General features: G+C 36.8%; 1 protein-coding gene across 18 annotated transcripts in view; it reads right to left on the bottom strand.

Annotated features, from left to right (window-relative positions):
• Positions 1-3,393: 3,393 nt before the first annotated feature.
• The window catches only part of CAMK2D (calcium/calmodulin dependent protein kinase II delta), a 184,950-nt gene continuing 171,871 nt past the window's right edge, over positions 3,394-16,472 (bottom strand). For 6 of the 18 annotated variants that reach the window (XM_075200351.1, XM_075200348.1, XM_075200354.1 and 3 more), the window contains 5 exons: positions 15,149-15,232; positions 9,458-9,533; positions 8,477-8,571; positions 6,150-6,375; positions 3,394-5,121 (listed from right to left, as the gene is read on the bottom strand). In XM_075200351.1, coding sequence (XP_075056452.1) covers positions 5,118-5,121; positions 6,150-6,375; positions 8,477-8,571; positions 9,458-9,533; positions 15,149-15,232 — 485 coding nt within the window. In that variant the 3' untranslated portion in view covers positions 3,394-5,117. Of the gene's footprint in view, positions 5,122-6,145; positions 6,376-8,476; positions 8,572-9,457; positions 9,534-15,148; positions 15,233-16,472 lie in introns of those variants that run through there. The other 12 variants (XM_075200360.1, XM_075200355.1, XM_075200361.1 and 9 more) reach the window with 3 other exon arrangements.

Genomic DNA, 16,472 nt, shown 5'->3' with positions numbered 1-16,472 from the left:
TGTTTCATTTCAAATCCATTGTGGTGGTGTATAGAGCCCAAATGTGTCGATGTCCCAATATTTATGGACCTGACTGTATACTGGGTTAGAGCAGTTTCTATAGGGTCTAACTCAGGTTTGGATGCAACCTGCACGTAACTTGCACTTTAAAATGTAGAGTATGGAATTCAAGTGTAGTTCTGACCGTATTCCAATCCAAGCAGATCTCAAGATACGTTGCCAGTTTAATATGGGTGCAATTACGCTCTGCCTAAACTTTACTTGCCATAGCTAGACAGAGAGAACAAACTACAGTATACGCAAATAGTCATATCAGAACACATAAAAAAAAAAATTAAAAAGGGAATGAACAACTCTTAACAGTAAAATCATTAATAAAAATAGATTTTAGAAAAAATGTTTATAAATGACATTGTATATATAGTATGCATTAAAAGAATCTATGTATATAGTCTATAGACTAGGAATGATATCATCTTCCTCAACAAGCAAGAGTGGACCAGAGACAGTGAGAGCCACCCACTCTTCATTTGATCTCACAAATGAAGATGAAGTATCTACTCTCTTTCAACTCCCATGCCCCTCTAAACTTCTAGAAAGACTCGCCTCACATACTTCCTTTCCGCAAACAACCAATTTGATCCTCTTCAGTCAAACTTTCACTCTCACTCCACAGAGACTGCGTTGCCTAAGGTTGTCAATGATTTGATCACTGCTAAAACAAAAAGTCATTACTCTCTTCTAATTCTCCTGGATGTCTCTGCTGCATTCAACACTGTTGACCACTCTTCTCATACAAATACTACAATCCCTTGGTCTTCAAGACACTGTCCTATCCTGGTTCTCATCCTACCTTTCTAATTGCTCTTTCATTGTTAATTTCTCTGGATCCACCTCTGCTCCGCTTTCTTCATCAGTTAAAGTACCACAAGGCTCAGTACTAGGTCCTCTGCTGTTCTCTATCTATACCACTTCTTGGATTTCAATAGCATCTCTATGCGGATGATACCCAAATTTATCTATCCTCTCCTGATCTCTCGCCTTCTGTGATGTCCTGCGTTACTGACTGCCTTACTGCCATTTCTTCTTGGATGTCCTCTCGCCAATTCAAACTTAATCTTTCAAAAACAGAGTTAATAATATTTCCACCCACCAATAGAACTTACCTATCTGACATTTCTGTTGACAAATCCCAAGCTCGCTGTCTAGGTGTGATCCTTGACTCAGAACTATTCTTTGTTTTCCACATCGACTATATCTATATCATGATTTTTAGATGTATGTAACATTTCCAGAATGCGCACATCTTACACAAGACACTGCAAAAACTCTAATTCATGTACTCCTCATCTCCCGCATTGATTATTGCAATTCTCTCCTTACTTCCCCTAAACAGCCTCTCACCCCTATGATCTATTTTGCACGCAGTGGGTAGTTTGATTTTCCAGGCAAATCGTACTTCCTCTGCTGAGCCACTCTGCCAATCTCTACATTGGTTGCCTATTTTTTACTGAATCCAATTTAAAATTCTTCTACTAACATCTCCTCCCTTGTCTCAAAATATCTCCCAACTCGGGAACTCCGTTCTACACAAGATCTGCATCTCGCATCCACTCTTATTACATTCTCCCATTCCCGCTTCTAGGACTTTTTTCGAGCTGCAACCACTCTATGGAATTCCTTCTCTCGGACAATAACACTTTCCTCTGGTCTACAAACCTTTAAGCGTTCTCTAAAAACCCACCTCTTCGGGCAAGCTTAGAATATTCCTCAACCACCAGGTTAACTTCTTACCACCCTTTACACAATTCACACAAGAGAACAACCATCTGACCCCCTAACCAACATCGCTGTGTAACTGCATCATATAGCATACTAGTCAGTTTTTACCTATGCAATCTGGCTGGACCGAAATGCAATATGTAGATTTATCCTCATGTTTTCACTCTCATTGACCCATAGATTGTAAGCTTGTGAGCAGTACCTCCTCAACTCTTTGTTTGTTTTAAACAGTATTGTTTATTGCTGGTGCTATATAAATAAATGTTGATGATGATGATATATTCAATCTTCCTTGCACACACATTTTCTTTGCTATCTAGTGGCATGCGTACATGTATTCTTCAATACAAAGACTATGCCATTACAGTCATCACTATCAGATGGCACTTACACCTGCCCTGTAGCTGATACAAATGTTACGTCTAAAAAAATAAAGTACTTAAGAGAAATTCCGGACTTGAATCAGCAGAATCTGCACCGGCTCACCATTACTGTATATTGCCTATGTTTATTCGCCTCTTCCCTCCCCTGTTCTGCCCTTCAAGTTGCAAGTTGTCGCAGTTGCAAATGTCATTTCCAGACATGAATTGCGTTCATTAACATAAGGCCCGTATTGGAGCATGCGCAGAGCTATTTCACGCAAGATACGGCACGCAGAAAAACCTGTGTCCAAACATGAATCAAGTCCATAGTGTATACTATTGCCATGTGAATGAACATGAGCTTTGTGTGTGATGTGTATAAATATTAATTAAAAGAGCATCATCTGTACATACTGTAGAAGTTATTACAGACCAACATATATGACATGCATTCTTGAAGTTGTTAGAGAGAACGGCCATGAAAAGAAAAAATTAGGCTTGCTGGGAGAGGTCAGTGTACACCATACTTGCAACTTTTCCTTGTTGGCTTCAGGGAGATCCTGGGCGAGGTGGGCGTGCAGGGGCGGAGCTTGATGAATCACATCATTTTGGCCACACACCCTAAACGATTGTCACAATTTTGGACAATTACTGCAGTGGGCGAGGCTAAAATGATGCAATATTTGCGTCATTAAGCCCCGCCACTTACCTATTGCAGGGTTGAGAACCGGGAGGTTGCCCTGCTCTCCCGGGAGGTCTCCTGGACATTCCGGGAGAGTAGGCAACTATGCGTTAAAGAAAAGCAGCTAATGAATTTCTAAAGACTGAAGTGTCTTTTACATTTCTGTCTCCATTACTGAAGTCATATTGTCTTAGCTGTCAATCTTTCATTAAATCTTGGTCTCCAAGAAAATGGCCACCTCCATAGGCATCAATACATGGACATAGGACACAATATCTGAACTGTGTCATCATGCCACAGATGGCGAAGCCAACTACGTCTTGTACTGGCTCAGCATCAGGGAGAATGCCAGACTCGTCAGGGAGTGAGGGAGATCACCCCTATTTCAGGGAGTCTCCCTGACATTCAGGGAGAGTTGGCAAGTATGGTGTACCCAGAGAACGTAGAGATAATGTAGTCAAGGTTATATAGCATTTTAACCAAATTAGATTATGCAGACAGAATCATACAAACATCACCAACAGAGGAATAAACCTTCTTTCTCATGGATAAGTTAAGACAAACAACTGCAACAGAAAACACAATTTTATTATATTTTTAATTATATCAATTATTGTATGGCAAGTAATATACATATGGTGTCTATTGGAATATTGCAACATTTCAAAAGATGATAAAATTAAATCACCATAGTGCAGTCTATTGATGCGTTTCTCACATGGTTGTGTGGAAGACAGATTCGGTTTACAGTACTATGTCAGCATTCCATGCTATATATAAATGAAAGAAAAAAATACAAAGCAAATCAGAACTTTACAACATTACAAATACTAACAGTGGAACCACTTCTAGATAATGATGAGCGGAAATAAAAAAACAAACAAAAAAACAAAACATTTTTCACAGGATTTAATTGGCAGGTTTAAATGGCTCAAACACGTTTTATTTGTTTACATATTGTAGAAAATAAATTGTTTATTCGTATACTAGGATTACTCCACTTACATTCACTACACTATAACATTAAGAATTGTACAGAATTGCTTTGATATTCTCAAAAGTGGAATAATACAAATTCAAAAAGACTTATCGGTATATGGACGACCGATAAAAAAAACAACAACTCCGTTCCATCATGCAACCTCAGCATTAAAGTAAACAGCCCACAGAGAAGCTGAACTGTACAGTTGTAAAAGTAGTGGGATGAAGTACACATGAATGTGGCTGTAAGAATATAGTTAAACAGCTACAGAATATAAGAAATAGAAAACCAGGTCACTACGTTTCCATTAGAAAGCTGTTACAGGCAAGCATTCTGTGCATAAGGTTTATGCGGGTCGTTTTATTTATACAGCTTTACAAAAAAAATCTGTAGCAGATCATTCACAATGCTTTTTACTGTAAGCAAATATATTATGCATTGTGACAAAACATTGAAACATTAGTAGAAAGGTATAGCCTGTAGAATTAAAAGATATCTTCATCTTCTCACATAGATCATTACTACTTTTTTTTACCCTAACCATTAAAAACCACATTCTTTACGACATACAATACATAACATCTAAGTGTTACAGACTAAAACACAAAAATAGATATTTCGTGAATGGACTAAAATTACCCCGATTGTAAAATTTAACTTTTCATTTTTTGTCAAAAACCATCTATCACCCATTCATAATTTACTATATACTGAATATTAATTAGACAGATATCCTTGGTAAATCTAACACTATAGCGTCTTTTCTTGTTGTTTTTAAAGATAATACAGTAATTAAAGTGACTTCGGTCTTAAATCAGTATTTACTGCATATTGAAATGCAAGTACTTAAGATATTTCTGCATTTGCAAATCAAGTACTTTGAATTGAAATGATCTTGAGCTTATAATTTGTAGCCAGAGTTCAAAGCTACAACATAAGTAGGAACAACTTTTTTTAAAAAAAATCTCTGCACTTAAGTTGTCTACTACTTATAAACCTGACTAAATGAAGAAAACAAAATAGAAATGTTTACATTTAAATTATTATACTTTGAGACCTGGCAAAATTAGACATATCAAAATAGTAGAATTATAAAGAGAGAAATGATATTGTCTTCAGTGTAAATGAAAACCATCCTGTTGGGATCTTGAGCTGTGGCAGAAATAAAAATTTGAAAATACAACGCAAAAAAGCGTTACACATGAAGACATTCTGTGCTCAATAAACGCAAAGGAAGGATGCAGTTTGTGCAAGAGATACCATCCAGTTGTCTTGAGTGTTTAGAGTAAAAGGCTGGCAAGGCTTAGAGTTAGCTACAAAGAAAAGAAAGAATGATCAGGCTAAGTATCAGATAGTCCAATGCTGCAAATTTGACATAAAAGACCATTTAAGAAGAAAAGTTCACTTTAATGAAACAGAGGTAAAGGGTATAGTTGGGTTTACATACCCCTACCCTGACAAATAGAAATCTAGGGCCTGATTCATTAAGGATCTTAACTTGAGAAACTTCTTATTTCAGTCTCCTGGACAAAACCATGTTACAATGCAAGTGGTGCAAATTAGTATTCTGTTTTGCACATAAGTTAAATACTGACTGTTTTTTCATGTAGCACACAAATATCAACTTTAAATTTCAGTGTACAAATAAGCTATCAAGTATTTGTGTGCTACATGAAAAAACAGTCAGTATTTAACTTATGTGCAAAACAGAATACTAATTTGCACCCCTTGCATTGTAGCATGGTTTTGTCCAGGAGACTGAAATAAGAAGTTTCTCAAGTTAAGATCCTTAATAAATCAGGCCCCTAGATCTCAATGCACAATATATTCTTTAGGTATGATGCGGCTTTCACAGCATTCTCCAACCAAACACTGTGTTTGGAGAACCTTATAAAACATGAAGTTCTGTTGGTATACAAAACATTTTTTGGGTTTTACAAATGTTAAGTCCTATAAATATGAAACTATGCCTTACTAGTATTTTATACTGAAGAAGCAATACTTTTCCGTTGATGTCTCTCCATATAGCTATACTGATAGTAGAAAATATAATGAACAGGATATCTCTCTAAAAGAATATCCTGATGTGAACCTTTGAGCTATGGGAAAGTATTGGAAAAGTACTGAACGAACAAAACCATACATGCACTAGCACCATCTGTCATGAAGCAGTTTTAATCTGTAAAAAAAAGGTATTTATAGAGATTTTCACAGGAACAATACTGCATGTAAAAATAATTACCAACCAGTCTTATGTAACACAATGTTTAATGCATAAAACATTCACACCGTTTAGGAACTATGTTCTCCTGGACAGTCTATTTAATTGGCTACCCCTTACTTGGGTATTGTTGGGGACCCAGATCGGTGGAAATGTACATTCTGCCATTTTCCATCACGGCGGTGCCACACACGGGTCTCTTCAGACTGCATAGTCTTTGGCAATCCTGTGCCATCCATGTATTGAGTGAGTCGGATGTAGGCAATGCAGGCGGCATCTTCTCCAATCAAGTGGACATGGGGGTTCAGGATGATGGTATGGATTGGCTTGTTGCCCTTGGACAAAGCTAAGAAAAATACATGTAAGATGAGGACTATAAAAAACAAAAATAGATGACGTACGTTTAATTTTGTTATAGTGAATTTGGATGCTCACTAAGGAATACCTTTAATGCTTAAGCTCTTCTTGCTCAGCCAAAGCTGATGAGCAACATCTGGAGAGTGAGAATTCTCAAGGTCAGCTATTTGTGTACTGAATGATATACAACTGTCTAGCTGGGTGCTATCAGAACAAGTATTTCAATGGCAATGCATCCAGAGCTGACAGGGTTTGGCAGGAATGAAAATTTAGCAGATAGAGAACCCAAGGTTCTTTACACACTACAAGATACTGTGTAACTTATTTTTGGGTTTTTTCAGGAAACATGACTAACAAGTAAATAAATTTAGAAACACCACTGATGAGTCAGTTTCTTTGTGCATTACTTATGTAAATAAAACAGACTTATTCAATAACAATGAAAATTTTTCTTGTATTACATATTGAAATCTAAAGGAATTCTTCATGTAAACCACAGGAAATGTTCTTAACTTGGAATCCAAGAAGAATAATAAAAAACAACAACAAAAAACACAACGGAAAACACAAACTGCTCTTGTTAGATCCCTGCAACAGAATGACAGAAAACTGAATTGACTGGGGGCTCCCCTTAGCCGTTTAAAGCAGGCATATGTGGTGTCCCATGATAGCCACAATGTGACTGGGTAACCATGATGGGACTCCCAAGGACTCCCTGCTTGGATCATAAATCTAAAGAAATTCATTGGAAAAAGACAAATTAACAATGCAGGGAGCACCATTCCTGTAAATTACCCATTAATTTCAATGGAGTTTATACATATAATGAAATTAATGGACCATTCACATGAATGTGAAAAACACAGTACAAAGCTAGTGTAACTGCTCATAGATATGTATTGATATTTTTATGCGCAGTAACATGCCCTGGAATGGATAAAACAGTGTCTATAAATTAAATGCATGCAGACACAGGTATGCATGCAAATGGGTATGGACACATATGACAGAATTTGTTTATTGTTTAAATGCATTTGCATTCTTCACCCTTGGGTTAAGAAGGCAAGACTGGTGCATTTAAATAGCAGTGGGTAAGAGCCCTAAGGTGTTTTAAAGTGCGAACGTGTATCAAATAAATTCCATTCTATTTAATGTTTCAAACCAATTTGCGTCCACACATTTATGCGCAATTGCATTGCAGCATACTTTTTTGCACTATTTTTGTTGACGGGAACGCATTGTATACATAGCCACCAGGGTTTACAGAGGCGGTCTAACCAGCGTTGTGCTGTATGTTTCCATAACCCATTTATTTCAATGGAGTTTCCATATGTTGTATAAACTTAATTGACATAATTGCTTTGGCAATAAATGGGCCATAGACAGGTACCAATTTTAAATTCGTCAACCAACCAGAGCTGGTTGCTCCTAAACAGGGGGACAACGAGCATGACTCCTGGTATAGTGAAACCAGTCACCCACTATAGAAGCTTCAGCACTGAACAGGTGCTAGTTCACACTATTACAGACAAACCTGCCCTAATATAGAGTGACTGGCTTGTTGTCTATTATACAGTGTCTAGTCTGGTTATGCCTTTAGCAGGGACACCCCACGCTTGTTAACCCGTTTAAGTAAACCAGTTCAGTCTTTATGGCGCTGGCTATATATTTTAGTAGGGATAGGGAGGTAAACATGTTTTAATATAAATTGTATTTACTAACACAGCTTCTCCCAGTTATTAGAGACCCCAAAATAACATGTTCCCCAAGCTCTCTTTCACTCCTCTGGAGCGAGCTCTCATGTTGGGGGAAGGGGATTTTCTTTTGGAGTCAATAGAGAGAATTTACAGATTGGCCCTATAGAAAAGTACTGTGTTGCATTGTAGATTCAAACCCAGGGACAGAGATGTTATGACAGCCTTGCATACTTCAGTATCAGCTGTTTGACTTGTGTTAGATCCCATTACGACTTTAGTGGTCTTGTAGTACAACACATTTTGGTTTAGAGATTATACCTGGTGAAACGTAGTGGACATTTAAGGCTATTAAAAATATTCATTAGAAAACACTTTAAAACAAATAAAACCCACCATTTTCAAAGTAAAACCGATGGAAATCCATGCCTTCCACAAGATTTCCTAGAGCTTCAGGTTCAAATGAAGTAAGGCCAGGATCACAAATCTTTCTGTAAACAGACCATCAAACTTGTATTGGAAATATTTAACAAATGCAGCTATAGAAGCACTAATATTATTTATATTTGTACATAAAGTAAAAAAAATAATTATTTTTTTGCACACCAATGTTAATGACTAAACATACCCTTAAGAAGTTATGAACCTAGAATTTAGACCTGTGTCATTTTTTCAACCTTAGAAACTATATAACTATCGTCTAATTCAATTAGTGGAGATGAGCAGCAATATTAGGCAGCAGTTGCTAATTGCTCAGCCAATCAGTACAACTACTCCCATCAGAGCACCTTTCCCCTACACATATAAACAACACTATGCAACTAACTCTCTGGAGAACTTGTCCCAAACGTAACAGTCATACTCAGGTATTACATTAGTTTTCAGCAATCAATGTTGAAAGTCTAAGGGGTATAATTACTAAACTGCATGATTGAAAAGGTAGAGATGTTGCCTAGAGCAACCAATCAGATTCTAGCTGGAATTTTGTAGAATGTACTAAAAAAATGATAACTAGAATCTGAAAGGTTTTTCAAACCCACAGTTTAGTAAATATACCCCCAACTTTCTAACGGTTCCTTCATTCAGAACCCTTCAATCATGGATGCAGTGTTCTTACTGTTCCATGTGGTATTCAAAAAGTTATGCATTTTAGTCTAAAATTCCTTTGGGTGTTCCACTGTAGGCAGAACAAGGGTAGCTCTGGTTCTGATGCTTAGGTACCCTCCCAAGCAGAGACAAAATTGTCGGGGTCCTGATAAAGGAAAACTGCACTATTCTACTGACCTCAACTGTATTCACAAACTCAAAGAAGTCCACAAAGGTACTCATACGTACGTAAGCATATTGCAAGCATTAATGCACAATTATGACACTTACGTATATGCTTCAAAGTCTCCATTATTAATAGCTTCAATTAGCTGTTCTGTAACTTTGATGATTTCCTGCTTTCGGGCTAGAAAATAAAAGGTTTATTTAATTGAATGTTACAGAATATCAAAGCACTGCATAATAACATACTGTCTGATGCTTTGTCTTTGAAATTACAAAATGTTTGTACAATTTTGATATGCATACAGATTGCACAGGAAAATAGCTGCATTGTTATACTGTATTCATTAAGCACATCAAACTTGTTCTCACATTTAACAAGTTGTTTTCTCAACGAAGAACTGATATATCCTGATCATTTGCATCACCTCTTTATACGCAAAAGAGCATGGAGGAGATTATGATTAACACTACTGAACTAAATTCATTAAAGCAGCGATTCCACATAGAAGATTTTTATTCTTTGAATAGGAAGTTGAGTACTTTTAAGCTGTTCTTCTACAAATCATCATCAAAATCTCTCTGGAACTTATAAAATATGGCTGCCAGACACAGTCCTTTACAGACACAGGCTCACAGAATGGCAGAGGAGAGAGCAGTAAGGGGATTTTGCATTACACAAAGCAGACAGAGCTCAGACGGGCGTTGAAAAGAATCTCTGCTTACAACATCATGTGCCATGTGACTGTATGCCATGACGCTGAGCAGAATAACAAAGCAATAGCAGCCTGAAAAATCAAACCACAGGAAAATGGTAAATATCAACATTCTTCATATAGCCTACCACAGTGATGTAGAAAAAACCCTGTAATTTTTCATAGGATTGCTTAATATATTTTAATATTTCATAAAAAAAACTTAATTGATTTATTTTTGTGTATAACAACTAAAAATAAAATGTAAGGTGGAGAATTTTTTACACTGTTACAACACAAATCAACATATTTTTAAGAAGGTAATTAAGGTATAATTTGACTGGTCTTATTAACACAAATTCAGGATTACTAGTATTCTATTTCTTAAATTTCCACACTTATGTACACTGGGGAATATGGTCTTAAGGAGGATAATTGTTTGCATTCATTTGTCACTATTGTGCTCATTAAAGCCTGGACATGGACACACTAGTGGTCTGAGGAACTCACTCATACACATGGAGTAAGGTTCATATACAACAATGGAGGGAGCCATCAGTTGTTACACATCACCCCCAAAATGTGGGATTCATACACTGATCAAAACATTAAAACCACTGACAAGTGAATTTAGTAACACTGATTATCTCATTACAATGTCACCTGTAAAGGGGGGGGGGGGGTTATATTAGACAGCAAGTGAACAGTCAGTTCTTGAAGTTAATGTGTTGGAAGCAGGAAAAATGGTAGCATAAGGATCTGAGTGACTTTTACAAGGGCCAGATTGTGATGGCTAAAATAATGGGTCAGAGCATCTCCAAAATGGCAGGTCTTGTAGGGTATTCCTGGTATGCAGTGATTAGTACCTACCAAAAGTGGTCCAAGCATGGACAACCGGTGAAACGGTGACAGGGTCTTGGACGACAAAGGCTCATTGATGCCTGTGTGGAACGAAGGCCCTGCCACACTGCAAAAATTGTTCAGGAATGGCTTTAAGGATTTGACAAAGAGTTCAAGGCGTAGACTTGGCCTCCAAATTCCCCAGATCTCAATCTTATCGAGCATCTATGGGAAGTGCTGGGAAAAAAAGTCTGAGTCGTAGAGGCCCCACCAAGCAACTTACAGGACTCAAAGGATCTGGTGCCAACGTGCCAGATACGACAGGGCACTTTCAGAGGTCTTGTGGAGTCCATGCCTCAACGGGTCAGAGCTGCTTTGGTGGCATGAGTGGGATATGCACAATATTAGACAGGTGATTTAAAAGTTGTGGCTGAATGTGTGTATACTCTATGTGCAGGAGTGGAGGCAATAAATGGACAAGTCAGTGGGCTGGATTTCACCATTGTCTTCATATAATGTGGCTCCAAATGTATATACACACAAAGATAAAGATTATGTGTGTGCAATATTACAGTACACGATTGTTACTGGCTGTTTCTTAAACAGTTTCTTTCACTTCTGCAAACAATTTTCACCAATAGCAGATAAATCTTGTTCTAGCAGCCATGCAATTACTGCAAATGTCACAGAAATGAACTCAAGACACTGAGATAGAACTGCTATTTCAGAGTACACAGATATATTCTACTGGAAAGTGATTTACGCACAGTGGAAACCATAAAGCATGTCTAAACAAGGGCTAGAATAATTCGAAACCTTTACGTTTTATGACATTGTAACCATTTTTTCCCCATTTAACTACTGGAACTTGTAGTTTATTATTTTCCATCAGAAAACCAAGGATTTTTTGGTTTCATTTTTCATTGGTGGCTACATTTTCCTAATCAAATATTTTTTTGACAAGGTAATAAAACTTATCAAAATGAAGGCATTTTTCTATTGAAAAATTTAGGATAAAGCCGCACAACTGTTAGTTTTAGTAAATATCCCTCTACTGTATATGCCTAGACCAAAGGACAACTCACTAAGCAATATGTGATAAACCCTTGCACATTCCACACAGTGGTGGTTATCAATAAGGTGACCATAATCTACAGTCACTTAAAGACTGCAGAACTCCTTTGTATATAATGATGCAGACCGCTATGCTATCTAATAATACGCCGCAGCAATTAAAATTACACATTTTTGCAATAATGTAGATTTCCTTTCACATTTTTATTGTTAAATAAAAAACAATAATTGTTACCATATGTTCATTAGTTACTAACCTTTGTCATTGGCCTGTACTAAGTTACCCATGACAGATAATGATTTATACACTTTCAAGGCATCGCCTACTTAGAAACAAAAAATAGCACATAATTGGGTTAATTTTTACCCCCTAGTTCAAGATCATCATCTATGTTTCTGCAACCAAATAACTGTACCGAACCTGTTTCTATCTGTTCCTAGATTGTACTATATTTACCTGACAAAATGAAATATTCACTAGTATATCAAATAGGTCCTGCTACACACTGCACAACACTTATGGATTTAAAACCCCCTTCCCCTTAAAACTAAACACAGAGATAAAAAAAAATATATAACTTCATAGCACTCACAATTTTTTGAGCATCAGACCTTTTATAGGAGACAATTAACCACTTCTGTGTCCCCTTATGAAACAAGTACCATGGTGAAAGTGCAAATTACCACGGACTCTTAGGGCAATTTGGTACTGTGGCTTTTTGTTTCTAAGGCTTATACAAACTGTGGCTTTAATTCCAAATCCAATGGATTAAGCACAGCCTGCGTGATATTTACTGTTGGGGAAACAACTACAATGGTTTAGTTGCTCTTTAAACCTTAAGACGAAAACAATGTAGTCTTGCATTTACATAACTAGGACATTAAAGGCGCAATGTAAAGCTAAAATGATGTGCGCTGACCTGAAAACAACGCTTTAATACTAATAAAATGTAGGTTTTTATTTTTACATAGGCTAAAAGATACATAAGCAAAACAAAAAAAAAACAAAAAACAAAACACAAGCACAATTGTAATTCTTAAATTACGCATTAGTTTTTGATGAGTATAATGCCAAGAAAGCTGATACAATGTTATTGTGACGGCTCTCCAGTAGTATACCATACCTTCCAATGGTCGCGACTTTGTAGGGACAACCCAATTCTGAGACCACAATTTGGTGGGGCTTAACAGAAAGTAGGTGGGATTTTGCTTACATCTGTCAATTTGTGGGTACAGTTTGGGTGGAACGAGGGCACGGCTTATTTTGTCATGCTTTCTGGATGTTGGCAGGTATGAAAACCAGAGCTCTGCGGTTGACACTTTCTTTTCAATAATACTGTAAGTCGATTTACAGTTTGTATTTGGTGATATACAAATTTACTCATCTATCCATCTGTTTATATAATCACTAACATACATCAACTAATGTAGTTAATTGTAGTTAAATAAAAGACATTCCATTTATGAAATAAATAGGTGTTGTTGCCCATAGCAACCAATCAGGTTCTAGATGTCATTTTTCTCTCAGTTTAGATAATGAAAGCAAATTTCTTATTGGTTACTATGGGCTACACCACATTTTCATCACTTTCCTCCCCGCATTATTGTGCCTACTTTAAAAAGTGCAGAGGATGAGTTATGTGCAGTAAGTTAGTGCTGGAACAAGTGTTTCTAATGGTTGGCAGCTCATAGGCGGTCTTACCACATATGCCAGTTTTTACCTTGATTTTGTTCTACTGGGTCTCTAATCGTTTACTGCCCTTTTAGTGAACATATTGAGCAGAAAGGCTGGCCTTATAATGAAGGCAACTGAGGTGACTGTTTTAAGAAGCAGGAATTTTGGAGCAGCATACTTTAAGGAAGAGATTTATAAGAATACACCAAAAAAACCCTCATTTTTTCAAACTTTTATTGTCTAAATCAGTGGATCTCAAACTTTCTCAGATCAAAGCATCCCTAGGGTCTCAATAATTTTTTTAAAGCAACCCCTAAGCCAAAATAATTACCAAGTAGTCCCCTGCCTTGATTACCACCGGCCTTTGCCGCGGCACACCTGTGAATCGCCGCGGCACCCCAGGGAACCGTGGCACACAGTTTGGGAACCACTGGTCTAAATTAATGGTTTAAACATTGGTCACATTCTATTTGGTTTGCTGGGAATTACTTTGCACTACCTGAACAAATGTTATACTGGTTTTTTTCAGGACATACAGGGTTTTCTTGTGATACCATAGACAATATGACATTATTTTATTTATGGCCAACATACAGGGAAAAACAAGCACATAGAAAAATAATAATGCATTTCCACGATTTTCCATACTTTCCAGAAATTAGCAAAACCTACAAAATATTAAGATTTTCTATTCAATAGTTTTTAAACTTTTCTAATCTAAGGCCTGTGTTAGCATGCAGCACTAATGGCTTGGATGTCATTGACATATGCTCTAGCACTATGGGATCTCTGGGAGAGATGATATTTCTAGTTGCAGAGTCTTTATATCTGCTGCAGTAAAACTGGAGTCCTTAGTGATGCATGAAGCACAGCATTTGCTGTCCCAATGAGTGGATCGATTGCCTGAACATAAAGCTAGTGGCGTCCTATATTTGGGACAATTAACACTGTATATCTTACAGCCCTTGGCCACCACAGCTAAAATACAATTTGGCTCCTACAACTACTACAAGAATAACAAAAAATCACCCAGAACACTTACAGGAACTTATCAGAATTGAAGATACAGTATTTGATATGAAAGCTTTATCTTGACTACAACTCACATTTTTCAAACAGAAGCTGGAACATTCATGTGACAAAGGTTACTCAGTCCATAAAATTCACCACACTACTGTAGCTTAAACCCCATAAGTTGTCCAACTTTAGAAACATATTGCAATTACACTAATCTATACTAATTTCAAGTTACAAAGGGTATAGTGTGTGCATTAAACTGTAGGGAGCAGTCTGAAGCCATAAATGGATGATAGCAAAGTGCATTAGATTATATACTTTAGGTTTAATGACTTGTAATTTGAGGATTTAGTAAAAAGGAGGTTTATTGTGAATACATAGGATGATCTATACTAAGCAGTATTTTGTATTCTCCCAGTGACTGATACAATGTTCATACAGCATAGGAGATATCATGTACCCCACAGTGCACCTTGGGTTCCTGTCCCCTGAACTTACACTGCACAATTGAAGGATTTGACTGAGAAGGTTCAGATTCATTCGAGTGACTCTTTGAGTTTGTGTTTTCCGTGCACTTTGCTGCTGAATTGATGGAAAGAAACACAACATATGAACAAACAAAAATGAAGATGTATAGCGAGACCAGAATCTTCAGCAGGTACTGGCAGCAGGTGGCACAACTGGGGCACTCTATGGATGGTGACCAGTAAGATGATGAGGAGGAAGGAACAGAAGACAAAGAAGAGGAGGAGCAGCAGCGGGAAGACTGGCGAGATGTACAGAAGCCCCTTGTGCTACCCTCCACTGTGAAGGCTGTACTTTAGGCATGCAAAAATGAAGAAAACAAAAAGAACATATAATATAAAGGGTGACACAAGCATAAATGAAAAACAAAAAACAGTATATACAGATTGAAAGATAAGGTGAACACATAGAATGAATAATGACTAATCTGTTCAGATGCCATTGCTACCTCTATTAAGAATTCCCACATTTGACATATTACAGTCTTAGAGTGGAACCACACAAAAGACAATATTAGATGAAATAAAAAGAAAATGAGAGATGAAACACACGTAGCTTCAATGTGAGAGTGCACCAGTCATCTGCCAGCTGAACTTATAGTTATAAAAATACTGGCTGAAAATTTACTATGAACTGGTGACATCACTCAGGCAGAACTTCACAAATACTATTTGTGAAGGATTTGTGTGTCCCAAATAGCTTCTGATTCAATGCTCATATCATAAAGTACCTACTTTGTGCTGTATATCATGCAATTGATATTCTTTGTTCAGAAATGATCATTTTATTTTGAAACTTACATTTTTTTAATGTACCAATATTCTCCACAGCATTGTATTTTCACCCTTTTTATTTAAATCTTCTAATGACTTTTGCATTCTATGCAAATGAGAGGAATGGGCCACATTCAGCATGTTTCTATATGGGACTATATATTAAAAATATAATTTTAACAATTTAAAAGTGATCTTTAACTTTCTTTCCCAACAAAAACACGCCCATCTGGTGAGAAATTAATACATAGTAAGAATAACAAGCACACAAAGACCCTATACTTTACTGAATGATGGAAGGAATATGATTTCAAGCGTTAATTCAAAAAGGTATTTAACATTCAGATGATCAGAAGAAAGCAAATTAGAAACACTAGAAACACTATATATTATATGTATACATAAATGTGTGAAAATGCCTTTAGCATATAGAATTAGGTAGGGTTCTTAGTAAATAATTCACCATGGCTAAGGTCTAAGTAGTTAATTAGTGCCATCTTTTATCAGATCATTTTATCTAGCTT

This window comes from Mixophyes fleayi, chromosome 1, assembly GCF_038048845.1.
Source record: "Mixophyes fleayi isolate aMixFle1 chromosome 1, aMixFle1.hap1, whole genome shotgun sequence".
NCBI lineage: Eukaryota > Metazoa > Chordata > Amphibia > Anura > Limnodynastidae > Mixophyes > Mixophyes fleayi.
Note: the sequence above shows the minus strand (reverse complement) of the source record. Positions and strands in the feature narration are given on the sequence as shown.